General features: G+C 37.4%; 2 protein-coding genes across 4 annotated transcripts in view; one reads left to right on the top strand and one right to left on the bottom strand.

Moving 5' to 3' along the window:
- Nucleotides 1-1865, bottom strand: part of Angptl5 (angiopoietin like 5) — a 67910-nt gene extending 66045 nt beyond the window's left edge. Inside the window, exon 1 of the mRNA XM_074066844.1 lies at nucleotides 1739-1865. The gene's annotated coding sequence lies outside the window, so the exon portion shown is untranslated. The remainder of the gene's footprint in view (nucleotides 1-1738) is intronic.
- The window catches only part of Cep126 (centrosomal protein 126), a 69047-nt gene that overhangs the window by 37337 nt on the left and 18376 nt on the right, over nucleotides 1-13334 (top strand). For all 3 annotated transcript variants that reach the window (XM_074066840.1, XM_074066841.1, XM_074066842.1), the window contains one exon: nucleotides 497-2570. In XM_074066840.1, the coding sequence (XP_073922941.1) occupies nucleotides 497-2570 (2074 nt within the window). The remainder of the gene's footprint in view (nucleotides 1-496; nucleotides 2571-13334) is intronic.

The following is a 13334-nucleotide window of genomic DNA, read 5'->3' as shown; positions in this document are numbered from 1 at the left end:
TCCAGCAAGCAGCCAGAACTGAAAGCCTTACTCTAGACCACAGATTCATTTTATGAAAAGGAAGCTGACATTAGGGTCATGGAGATTTTAGGAGTCTCGTTCAAGTCCAGTGAATATTTCAGGAAAAGATAGAATTTGTAAATGACTGTTTTTCAGTTTCAGTTGCTATTATGAAACCTTCAAGAAACTCCATACTTTAAATGGAACAGCAATAAGAAAATTATTTCTAAGCTATAATTTTGGCTAAAATAATTGAGTAGTTAGTTTAGGGATTAAAATTAAATCAAACATATTTTATTATGTCTTTGTTACCTCCTTGTGTTTTACTCTGAGAAGTACCAGGGATGTGTATTATTTATAATACACCTATACAGTTTATATTCATATTATTCTGCCTTGTATGCCAAGGAGAATTGAACATAGTAACAATGGTGTGAGTCATTAATCTTGCCATTTAAAAAGTTCTAAAGCATAAACAATATTCTTTTTTCCCCAGAAATTTTGCGATGAAGTTAATCAGATAACCAATTCTGAAACCCTCTCAAGTCTGGACAGTCTTGAGGCTGGAGAGCGTGAAGAGCTATACTTGACACTTAGCCATGAGCCGCCTGTGTCAGTCCAGCAGGACTGTATTTCCGTCAAAGCAGCAAACCTGCAGTCAACTAATGTAAACTACCTTGATGAAAATAAACTGTCGTTCTCAAAAGCTCAGCATATAAACAATTGGCTCATGAATTTAGATGCTCAAAATACTCAGTCTGTCACGTCATTCTCAGATATCTTAAGTAAGCCTAGTGTTCTACCTTCGTGGGAACGGTTTAATAACACAGAACAAAATTCATCTACTCTGAGTAGAACTGTGGAGACAGCCACAGGTACTTCCAGCAATTCTGTCGCCTTTGTGTATAGTTCACCCATAGTTGCACTAGATAAAAAGAAGGAAAAGACTTCTGAAACCAGTACTGTGAGGACGGGTAAGTCCACCTCCGGGGCACTGGAAAGGGAGAAATTCAGCAAAGCCTGGACCACTCCACATCCTCTAACCCAAGACGTGACCACAGTGTCTTACCAAGAGACATCTGAATTAACTCCAGAAAACAGAACTACTTCCATTCCTACTTCATTTGTACCCATGGCAACCTCTTTAGTTTTGCCATCTAACCCACAATCAGCTAGGCCTATAGCAATGAACAATATTCTCTTAAAAGAAATTGACCCAGTTCAGTGTTCTGACAAGTTAGATGAGTTGGAAGATGTTAAAGATGAAAAGATAAGATATTTTAATTGTAATAAAGAAGAGTTGCCCTTATTTTCAGACAGTATTCAAGCTGCCTGTGTACTTCAAAATCCTGATTCAAAAGAAAAAAATGGAAAAATAGCTGAAACATCATCGTCTCACGTAATTTCTAATTATGACTTACTTGACCAGCGCACAAAAATGAAATACAACATTCATGAGCGAAATGGTGTGAGGTTTCTGAAGAGTATTTTAAAGAAAGAATCTAAATATGAACATAGTTATCTACAGGCGCTAATTATAAATCAAGGCTTTAAGTTCAGAAATCAAAAAGCAGCAGCCATCAGAGATAGTATTGAATTAACAAAGGAAAAAGAAAAAGGTGCAGAAACGCCAAAGACTATTAAAAAACTGAGGTGGTTTGATGAAACTGGTGATACAGAACACAGTTCAGTGGAGAACAGAACAGGAAGGACTCAACAGTGGTCTCAACAGTCTCACCTTAAGAACGGTGCTCGTGGCAGCATGGCTAGTGTTCCTGCTTGTGCTGACAGGAAGAATCCCAAGGCTGAGTCCAGCTCTGAAAATGCCACTGATTCAGGAGGGATTGGAACAGCCCCTGTGCCTTTGAACTGCTTTATACCTTCAGGTTATAACTTGACTAAACAAGCCTGGCCAGCCTCCAAGAAAGAAGAAAGCAAAGTCCATGTCCATGACGGTGATTCTAAGAGAGGCGCTCCCCACAGAGGTGGAGCAAAAGTGAGTAGGAGAACAGGCTCTGCAAAAGTGCACCCAGGCTTCCTAGATGTGAACAGACGAGGCCCCATCCAGCCACAGTCTGCAAGCAGAGCCAATGCACTGGCACAAATTCAGGGGAAAGTCATTATACCTCATCCTCTGCCTAAATCAACACCAAATATTAGAAGCAGTAAAAGTATACAAATGTCTCAGTGTCAATTCACAATGCCAGAAAGTTCTCAAAACATCATTACACATAGCTGTTTTAATTCAAAATTCATGCTTCCAACAGAACCCAGTATGAATCTGTGGATGCAGGAAAGTGGTCCTCCATGCTCGGATGCTTGCTCTGACCTGGTCACTGTGATGCCGTCTCCACTGTCTGTCTCTTCTGAGTGCCAAACCTTAGCAAAATCAAATCATTTCAGCAGTGCTCAAATGTTTGCCCCACAAGATGGGATGTTATATTGCACCCAAAGAAGTCCTGTTTATGAAGAAAGTTATCAGTCTGTGCATCTTAGAAATACTAAAGAAGAACTGGTTCCCTCATGGAAAAGAGAGAATAATACACTGTGCCAAAATGCAAGGGCCACAGGTAAGAATAAATTTGTACCTTTTTGTAGGTTTTAAAATGTACCACTTTTTAGTTCATGAGCAATTTTCCTTATTGATATATGGTAATGTACATGGTATAGGTATTAATATGAAATTATAACTTAGCTTTATAAAGATAACTTAGCTATCTTGATATTATAACTTGATCTGTAGCGGAAGCTTTTAATAGAATGATCCAGCCTGTGTCAGCTAAAGAAACTTTCCAGCCCCTATTTTCGCCCACAACTTCTCTAGTTAGTTAAAAAGTGGGTCAAGGAATGGGATTGATTCTTGTCCAATGTTATTCTGTCATTACTATTGTAGGCAAATTTTCTGTCAAGGTGAGAACAGTGAAAAATATTGTTTAAATTATCCCAAATAGGTGAATCAATGTTACTGCATATTTCTGTATTTTTCTTTAAAATTACTAAACTGCTTTAAGTTAACAGTAGATGTACCTAATCCTCCCATCCCTTTCCAAAAGTGTGACAGCTCTGCTTTTACCTCTGTTTTCATGTGGGGAAAAAAATGATACTACTGCCTGAAACTGTTTTGAAATTCTATATGGAAAGCTATTGCCCTTAGTGGCCAGTCTTAGGGACTGGACCAGAGCCCAGAAATGTCCCTGCCAGTAGGAATTGGTCTCCTGTTGAGAAAGAGTTAGGACTGGGGTGTGGAGGGGAGGGAGGCAGAAAAGCAGCTGTCTTCTTTTTCCCAAGGTATAAATGAGGTGTTAATACATATACAGAGGGTGAGTTTAAAATTTAATATCCAAAGTCTTCTTCAAATAGCTCATGAGCTTTGAAAGACAGTTTTTGTAATTCTCACCGTATCCCCAGGTCTTCATGATGCCTGACGCTTAGTACATGCCCAGACTTTTCTTAAATTGTACTGACACATCAGCAGATGGAAAGTTAAATCAAAGACTGCATAAAAGTCTTAAGTGCTCATCTACAAAAATCTAGACTTAAAAATTTTTTTCTTTCACTAAAAGTTTCTCTTTTTATCAAGTCATTTCACAATGAAACTTTAATTTTGACACTTCCAAAAACTGAAAGTATCATACAAATTATTCTAAAATAAATAATGATAAAGAATAACGGTTTCCTTTTTGAGTTTCTACTCTCTGCCAGTCTTAGGACAAGTACTTTACATTTGTGTCTTATTTACATCTTATAATAACCCTGAGAAGTAAGCATTTTTAAAGCCCCATTTTGCAAAGGACACAGAATTGCCTGAGGCCAAGAGCTCATAAATAGGAGAACTGGCATGTTAATAGAAAACTATGGCTCTGTTATTGGTAAATGGTGTTTTCAGAAGCTCTTGGCCCTTGTGTTCCAAATGGAAGAATCCAAGCAGAACACGGGATGGCGTGAGGTAGAATAGCTTTATTGTGGGAAGGGGAGTCGCCCCTTCTACCAGGTGAGTGACAGCAAGAAGAAAAGGGCCAGGGTCTCTTGGTAGGTCGTTTTCATACCACCTTGAACTTGGAGATGGGGAGGTATTACGTCATCACCTGGCTCCACTCACCTATGAGCTAGGGGGAGGAGCCCTTGAGCCAAGACAGGGAGCAGTCCCAGACTATGCCTAACCTAGCTGCCTCAAACTCCCCCAGGGAACAATATTCAAAACTATTGTGGGGGTGGTCCATCTTCGGTAGCTGCTTTGAGCAGACAAGGGACAGTAGACCCTACCTATCAGGAATATTGCCCCTTTCCTATCATTGTCCCTGGGGACTTGAACAGTGGTGTTTATTGTCTGAATCTTTGTCCAGCCCAGTCAAGATTGCTTATGGGCATCTTGTCTACCTCTGGAAGTCGACAGCCTTGCCGTGTCATGGTTTGGCTTTTAAAGGCTTTTATCCTAGAAGAAATAAATCTGGTTTAGAAGGTATGACCTGAACATCAATAATGATAGGAGCATCAGAAGGGGCCCTGCCAGGTGTGGCAGGAAGGATAAAGTAATTCTGAAAAGTGACAGAGTCTTATGGTTACTTTGCCTACAGGTGTTTATATCTATAGCTATTTTAACTCTCAGATGGACCTCAATTTTGGACTGTCATATTAGTGGGCAGTTAAGGGCTGATTACACTAGGGGCCAGGTGTATCAGGGGGCAGGTGTTAGTCCAATGAGAAAGTAAACATTAACGAGTCCGTTCTGTACAGAAAGAGGACTCACAGTGTCCCCTGGCAAAAGTTAGATACTGTTGAAATTTATATTGCTTTTGCTTAAACAGAAGGCCTTGGCCAAAGACATGAGTTTGCTTTTTGCCAGAAGCTTAGAAGGCTTAAATATTAGAGTGCATGCATAAGAGCCCCCTTTTTAAAATCTCTCAGCTTTGGTTACTTTTAGCGGTCTGGCATAACTGGCTCCATCTGGATCTACAGAAGTCACCTCGTTTGTGCCGTCCTTTTAAAATGTTTTGGGTGGCTGAACACCACTTGTTCCTCTAAAAAGTTGGGAAAGACTGACTACTTGGGGGTTGCATCCACTTAACTGTTTCTCTGAACAGTCACCTCTGAATAGTTTGCCAGTTTGGCAGTTCTGACTCTCGGTGCTGGAGTGGCTTCCCCCAGAAAGCCCAGAAAGTCAGATTTTGTCCCACAGAAGCAGGGGAGTAACACATAGAACAGATCAGAAGTCAGTGCAAATGCAAACTTTTTGGTCAAACTGAGTGACAAAGAGACTTATTTTAAAAATGGCTCTTAGGCTGGGCTTAATTAATCCAATTGTCTGTCCCATAGGAGATGTGACAATACCTTTAAATTGTGTAAATTCAGCAAGTAACAGTTACACAGCTTTACAAGGAAAATACAAAACGACCTCAATACTTAAGAATGTCTGTGGGGGGAGAGGGAGAGGGTGGGGGCAGAGGGAACAAATGGCCCAAACAGTGTATGCACATATGAATAAATAAATAAATAAATAAATAATAAAATAAAAAGAACGTCTGTCCTGGTTGATAGAAAGCACTTGTCAGAGTCATTTTTTATGGGCTTGTCTGTAAATGATCTTGAAGGCTCAGAACTATGATGTCAAAGTAACCATGGTTAATTACAGCTTAAACCTCAAATGTTGGTTAGGTAGAGTAACAAGTTAATGGTTGTCAGTACTAAACACCCTAAATTTTCCAATGGCTAGGGAAAGGCAGTGTCAGTAATTTTAAATAGCCCCTGTTTTGGTGCTCAATTGTATATCATAGATATAAAACAATGTTTAGCCAATGTCAAATAAACCAATATTTATTTGATGAGCAGATGTCAGGTAAACCAATGTTTAGCTGACAAACAGATGGCAGGCCTCAATGGCAGAACTTTTAGCATTTGTTATAAAAAGCAGAATATGAAAGACTTTATTAGACAGACTGTACCTTAGATAAAAGAACTATAGCTGTTTACATGTATAGATTTTTAGCCCTGTAAATGATTTTGTAACACTTAGATGCAAGGCAATAGCAGTATTTTTTTAGTGTTATTAGAAAAATACCTTAGAGTTTAGGCAGGATTTAAAGGATAGTAAATAATTTTAAGTGGTCCGTGAAGAGAACTAGTCATCTTATTTTTGGCTGGTAGGATCAAAGCATCTCCCAGCAATTAAGAACAGCCAGGTGAGTAAGTTGGCTTCCCTTTTGCCAGCTGGTGGAAAGAGAGAGAGAGAAGGGAAGGAGGAAAAGCCATTTACCCCTTCACCCCGCACAAGGAATGGAACTCCCTATGCTGGTTGGTGGAGAGTAAGAGAGAGGAAAAGAAAAGGAGGAAAAGTACCCTTTCAGAGAGAAAGAACAAGAGCTTTCAAGATCCCCTACTCGTCCTTCTTATACCTTGAAAGCCTCAGTACAGGTACCTCTGACTGTTTCTGCCAGACATGTCTGGAACAAGCGAGTTGGCAGGGTTCCTTTTCTTACAAGTCACCCATTCTCCTAAGGGCCTGTCTCTTCCATCCCTGCGTGAGGGTTTTAAGATGGGATGCTGATCCTAAATGTTGACCCAACTATTAAAACATCTGAACTATTATGCTCTGGGCAAAGAGGCGATACCAAACAACATGTAAAATGAAAAGATAACAATATGTTGGAAGACAATCTGTTGAGTGTTAAAAGGAAAATATCTTAAGATGAAATGTTGTAACCAGTACAGAATTAATTATGAAATCCAAGGTAAACTTGGCTGGCTGATACAAACCCATCACTGGTGGTCAGTTTTCATATTAGGCCATGTGGTTGTAGTCAGTTTGTAAACTGAGAAAAATGGGGGAACATATTTTTTAATAATAAACCAATTAAGATTAATGTTTTGAATGATTAGATACAGAAACAGAGATAAGGGGGTAAGCATAAAGTTAGGAGACCCAGTGACTTAGAGCAATGGCTTGGATGTTGTTAAGAAATTAATCCTAGACTGCTGATGTTAACTAACAGCATGACTTGGGACCCATAGCAGAGTTGTTGACCTGCACGTAGCCCCTAGAGCCCAAAAATAACAGGCTCAGTCATTGGGAGTTAATGATGTGCATAATTTAGTGTTTTAGGATTACTTAGCTTTTTGTAGACTCCTAAAAACTTAAGGTTCTATTATCTCATCTAGAGGGTGAGCTTTTGTTTGGTTTTGGTAAAATTTTGTATCAGCCTGCACACCAAAAAATCTTGATAGTTATTTTGATAAAATAGAAACCCAATTTTTAAATACACATTAGTACCTTAAAGTTTGACTTTAGAAAACTCTCTAGGCAAACTTTAAAATATAGCCAGCCCAATCACACATATATAATTTTACAAGCTTTAAGACCTGAATTTGTATCTTGAAACAAACTTTGTAAAAACCTGAATTTAGATAGCACTGTTTTTAATAAAACTCTTAGTAACCTTATACCCTAAGTTGAATTGAAACATCTTTGTATAATTGCAACCTACAAGAAAACATGGGTCAATAAACCTTATTATAAAAGATTTAAATGTAAACTACACTCATGACAGAATAAAACAGAAATTATTGTCCATATTTTTTATCCTCAAGCAGAGGATAGTTATGCCTGGGTGAGATTAGAACTTTAGATAACTTTTGAGACAGTTGTACATATTAACGTTATAAAAGTAGCTTAAGAACCATCCTAAAGACATCTACACACACAGATGTTATGACCCACACATGCCAAAGAATATAAGCGCGCATAGAGTGTACTCTTATTAAACAAACCATTTTTTGCATTATCTTTAGTAGATTAGTCAGCTAGATTCCTAAGTAGTTTATAAAAGCTCTCCAATACAAACACACTACCTTTGCCCAATCCTTAACAAACCAATACATTAAAAACAACATGTGTAAAAACTATATTATTATTAATCTAGAGGATTTAAGCCACAATTTAGTTGTAATTTTCCTAGAGGATGGTAAAATGGTGTCATCCATCCCTAGGAAGCAGCAAAGATGGCGTTGAACAAATGGTGGCTTCATCATGGTAGCAGCATTTCTTGTGACCACATGGTCTCTCCAAAGGGTCTCCACATAGAACACACAGACATATTACATGCAACATACAGGCTCAAAATAGCATCTGTTGTAGGAATAAATGACAATAAGACACAGGTGTCAGTAGGCATGCTAATGAAAAGACCAAATTGAAGCAAGCTAAGATGGGATTTAAAAGGTTTTGTTGCCTCCTTGGATGTGATATCACTTGATAGTTTTGCAGAATGTCATAAGTTGTAGAACTTTTTCTCTTTGAATATAATATTCTGCCTTTTTAGTTTTAAAGGCTTATTTAAATTTAGGATTACTAGAGCTGGGGCAAATGGCAGTAAACCTGTAAGCTTTGAGGGGCTATATTAGTGTCCAGTTTGTTGCAGGTATTTATAATTAGATCCTGAATTTCCTCATAAAGGGGCTTTGTTATTATGTAGAAAGCCAAGAATCCAAACCTGTAGAACCCGGCCATTACAGAGCTACAGTTTGGAAATGACCCTAAACAAGTTTAGAATCTGACATATTACTTTGAGCTATAGAGAACAAAGTTTTATTAATTTTAAAACAAAAATAATTGTTAAGAATAAAGCCTCTGATTAAATTGCCTATTACCTATACATAAGGACCCATTCTTTTTAACCTCTTGGCTGTAAGTAAGCCTAATTTTATCAGCAGAAAACAGTTAAAGTTAAGATGTTTTTAAATGTTTATTGTATCTCGAATTTTAGAATAATAATTATGATGAATAACATTAATTAGCTCTATTTTAGTGTAAAAAGATGACATCTTACTAATAGAATAAATTTCTCCTTTAAATTTTACCATTAGAGTAAGTGAATTTTAAATAAGTTATAATGGTTTTTATTACAGATACACTTAATGGGTGACCAATGTTAAATCCTTAATTGAATGGCACTGCTTTTAATTTTAGAAAACATAATTAAGAGAATTTAAATGCATTTAACATTTAAAGACAGAAGCAATCAACAGCACAGCTTCACAAGTGTAACCTATATGTTAATTTAGATTTACCTTTGAATGGAATTTAGAATCTTTGGCTAAAATAAGCAGACAAGTCCTTGTCAGCCCTGGGATAAGGGAATGTGACCTTGGGTTGAGTGTTTCTGCCACCCCTGTAGGCCAAAGAGGCAGGGAAAGTTGGGATGGGGTGGTTTAGGGCAAAGGGGCGGGGCAGGTAGGCAGACAAGGGAGTGGATCAGAGGAGGAAGGCGGTTTGGCTAGCCACAGCTGAAGAGAGCACGTGTGGTCCTGGCAGGCAGCCGGGCCATCGCCCGCTTTGTCCCCGTGCCCCAGGCCTCCCTGATCTTCCCACCGGCCGCGGAGCTGCCTTGCCTTTGTGCTTCCTCTTTCAGCCAACTCAGGCACTGGGAGCCTTCCAGCTGAAAGCTGCTGGGCAAAGGCTGAAACTGATAGGGGACTTAATAGAATCTACAAAATACTGTCACAACATCTACCTTAGTATTTGATTGAATAACTTAGGACTGTAGTATAGGTAATAGCTAAATTTAAAGCCTGTGCCTTGCGGTGCTCGTGGGAGCTCATGAGTTCTGTGGGCAAATGTTACACCCTGCCAATCAGCGGGCGGCGCATCTGACCGGGCTCCAAAAGAGTCCCAAGCATCCGGTGAACGTCCCAACATGAGGGGCCCAGACTACCCAAGCTGTGAGTAGTGTTTGGTTCTGAAGCATCAGGTAGTGAGGCACAGGACCAGAGGACAGAGAAAGATGGATTTGAAATAAAAGTATTAGCAGAGATAGCATATTGGGATGTCATCCCTTGGTTGCTCCTGGCTAGTGTCACCACAAATGTTATCGGCAAACGGTGTTTTCAGAAGATCGTGGCCCTTGTGTTCCGAATGGAAGAATCCAAGCAGAACACGTGGATGGCGTGAGATAGAATAGCTTTATTGAGGGACAGGGAGTCGCCCCTTCTACCAGGTGAGTGAGGGCAAGAAGAAAAGGGCCAGGGTCTCTTGGTAGGCCGTTTTTATACCACCTTGAACTTGGAGGTGGGGAGACATTACGTCATCACCTGGCTCCTCTCACCTGTTGGCTAGTGGGGGAACAGTCCCAGACTATCTCTAACCTAGCCTGCCTCAGTTCCAACCCTATGCTTTTTTCACTAAAACCATATAATAAACAGTTACTAGCAAATATCATATGCCAGACTCGGAGCTAACCAAAAAATATATATATTAGGAAAGGAATAGTTTCCCAAGTAGCTTATGCATTAAAGGGGAGCATATTAAAATTCTGTCATTCTCTGATAAAACAGTGTTCTTCTGGAGAAACCATATTTTCCTGGCACTTAAACAGAAGTAGTTCTCTCAGGGGTCTTTGTAAGAAACACTAGAAATATAATGAATTTTATCCATGTTTTTAAAGAGATAGAAATATTTAAACTTGTATATATGTCTGTACCTCTTTCTATAGTAATTGAACTTAGAAAATATATACTATAGTATATAGTGATTATACTTAGAAAATCTAACAATACCAGTAATACTAAGTACTTAGAAGTCATTCAAGCTTCCTTTTAAAACTGAACATCTAACATTTCAAGTGAATTATAATTTGGTAATAATGCGTTACTGTTCAGTGAGAATTTATTCATCTCTTTCCTACTCTTCTATTTGCCAGGTCAGTTTCTATTGTCACACAATAGAAGTGTCTATAGGTGACAATTGTATTGACTGGAAGTGTGCCTCAAGTGGTAGAGCACCTGCTTTGTTAGCATGAAACCCTGAGTTCAAACCCCAGTTCCACCAAAAAAAAAAAAAAAAAAAAAAAATATATATATATATATATATATATATATATATATATATATATATATATATATATGGAGAGAGAGAGAGAGAGAGGACAATTGTGGAGGGCATCTTCTCTCTTTTAGCACTTCCAAAACTCTCTAGGAAAAATCTATTCTGGGAAGCCCAAGCAAGTCAATAGACCACCTCTGATGTCTGAAGTCGTTTCCCCCCCTTAAAGATAACTTTGGCCAGGTACAGTGGCACATGCCTGTAATCATCCCAGGACACAAAACACTCAGGCAGGAAAATTGTGAGACTGAGGCCAGCTGTGTTACACAGCAAGACCCAGTCTCAAAAAAAAAAAAAGAAAAATAAGAAGCTGACTTTGGCATCTGATTCACAGTCTTCATTTGGTGTGAAATCTTTGCCGTCATTCAGCATTCATGTGAGTGGACTGCCTACTGTGCTGCACTCTCTCAAACCCTTTCCATGTCTAATGACTTTCTGTAACTAAGCAATCTCAACCACCCACCTATTCCCTTCATCATATCCTGACTTTGTCAGCATCTGTGACGTCTCTACTTCTAAAGTCAGTACTAGTCACTTCCTCCTCTCTGGCTAGTCTCCTGTCTTCCTCCTCACTGGGCTCTGTAGCTCATTATTTTCTCTGTTTGCTTGTCCTTGGCTGTCTGTCTCTACTCCTTTTCCAGCTTAGGTTCAGTGGTCCACCATTTCAGTAATCCTGCCAACATCTTCAGCATTTTGCTTCTTGGCACCAATGAGACAACCCCTCCTTACCCAGAAAAAAAAAATACCCACTTTCTCTCTGCCAGCTTCTAAGAAGCAGAGTTCACATGCTGTGCAAGCTGACCATACTGTAGATTCATGATGATCAGCCTCTGGTGGTGATCCACCCTGCCTGTTAACCTGTTTCTCCAGTAAATTTGTTCTCTATTCCTGGCACTATTTCAAATCCAAACTTTTTAGGGTAGGCAATAAGGAAGGGCCAACTAAAACTCACAGAAATGAGCTAACACTTGTATCCACAGGAAGAATTTTTCATTCTCTCAAGGAAGCCTCAACCCTGAATTGAAGGCCTTTTAATTAATCAAATCCACTCAGATTATTTAATCTCCCTTACTTAAAGGAAACTGATAGGGGACTTTAATAGAATCCACAAAATACTGTCACAACATCTACCTTAGTATTTGATTGAATAACTTGGGGCTGTACTATAGGTGACACATCAGAATACCATCACAATTTAAAAGAAAAGATTGTGATAAGTTTTTTATAATGGAGGCTAGCCAAACAGTCAATTCACATATACAAAGACCTCAGCCTCTTAGTCATCATTGTACATTTAAACAATTAGATATAACTACATACATCAAAATGGCCAAAATTAAAAAGACACAATACTAAGGGTTAGTAAAATACATCAACTTGGAACTTATATCTACAAAAACTGAATATTTATATATCCTATGACCCAACAATTTCAGCTCATACATGTGTGTGTGTGTGTGTGTGTGTGTATCAGAAATTCCTGTAAATCAAAAGACATGTTCAAATACTTCTGCAGCAACTTTGTAGCCAGAACCTGGAATTCTGTCAAATGTCTATTATAAATATATGTATAAAATAGACATATAATACTTATGTATAAAATAAAGTAAAATTCTGTCATTCAATTAATAAAATACCATAATGAAAATGAATGAGCTGTTGCAAAAAATAGCATTGGGAATGAATCTCACACCATAATATTATACCAAAAAAGAATATTGCACAATAAAAATGCAAATTTTTTATTACATTTATTTCAAGAAGATGTAAAACTATAGTGGACACCTATGGACATGGGTAGAGAGGAGTTTTTTGGTGCTGGTGTTGTTCTGTGAAATCTGAGTTTATGTATCATTTGTTTACTTATAATTTGTATACTTTTCTATATGTAGGTTCTGCTTCAGTTTTTAAAAAACAAGATGATATTTGCATGTTAAGGAATTTGAAATCTGATTTCAAAAAGAATGTATTTTTTCCTTTTCTAGTATTTATTAAGAGTTTCTTAAAGGAATAAAAAATTTTACTACTTGAAAGGACAAGGAGACAATTTTAATTCTCACATTTTATGAATGAGGAAGGTAATGCACATAATATTAAAATAACCTTAGCTAGTTCAAAGCAGATCCAGAATTTTCTATTTCAGCTAGATACATATATATATATATATACATATATATACACATACATATATACATATATATACATATACATATATATGCATATATACATATACATATATAATATATAATTATATAATAATATAATATATATAATATAATATATTATATATAATATATATAATTATATTATATATTATATATAATTATATATATAATAAATAATATAATATAATTATAATATTATATTATAATGTTTATAACATTATATTATAATATAATATAATTATATAATATATAATTATATAATATAATATTATAATTATAATTATATATAATTATATAAT

The sequence above is a fragment of the Castor canadensis genome, chromosome 2, assembly GCF_047511655.1.
Source record: "Castor canadensis chromosome 2, mCasCan1.hap1v2, whole genome shotgun sequence".
In the NCBI taxonomy this organism is placed as follows: domain Eukaryota; kingdom Metazoa; phylum Chordata; class Mammalia; order Rodentia; family Castoridae; genus Castor; species Castor canadensis.
Note: the sequence above shows the minus strand (reverse complement) of the source record. Positions and strands in the feature narration are given on the sequence as shown.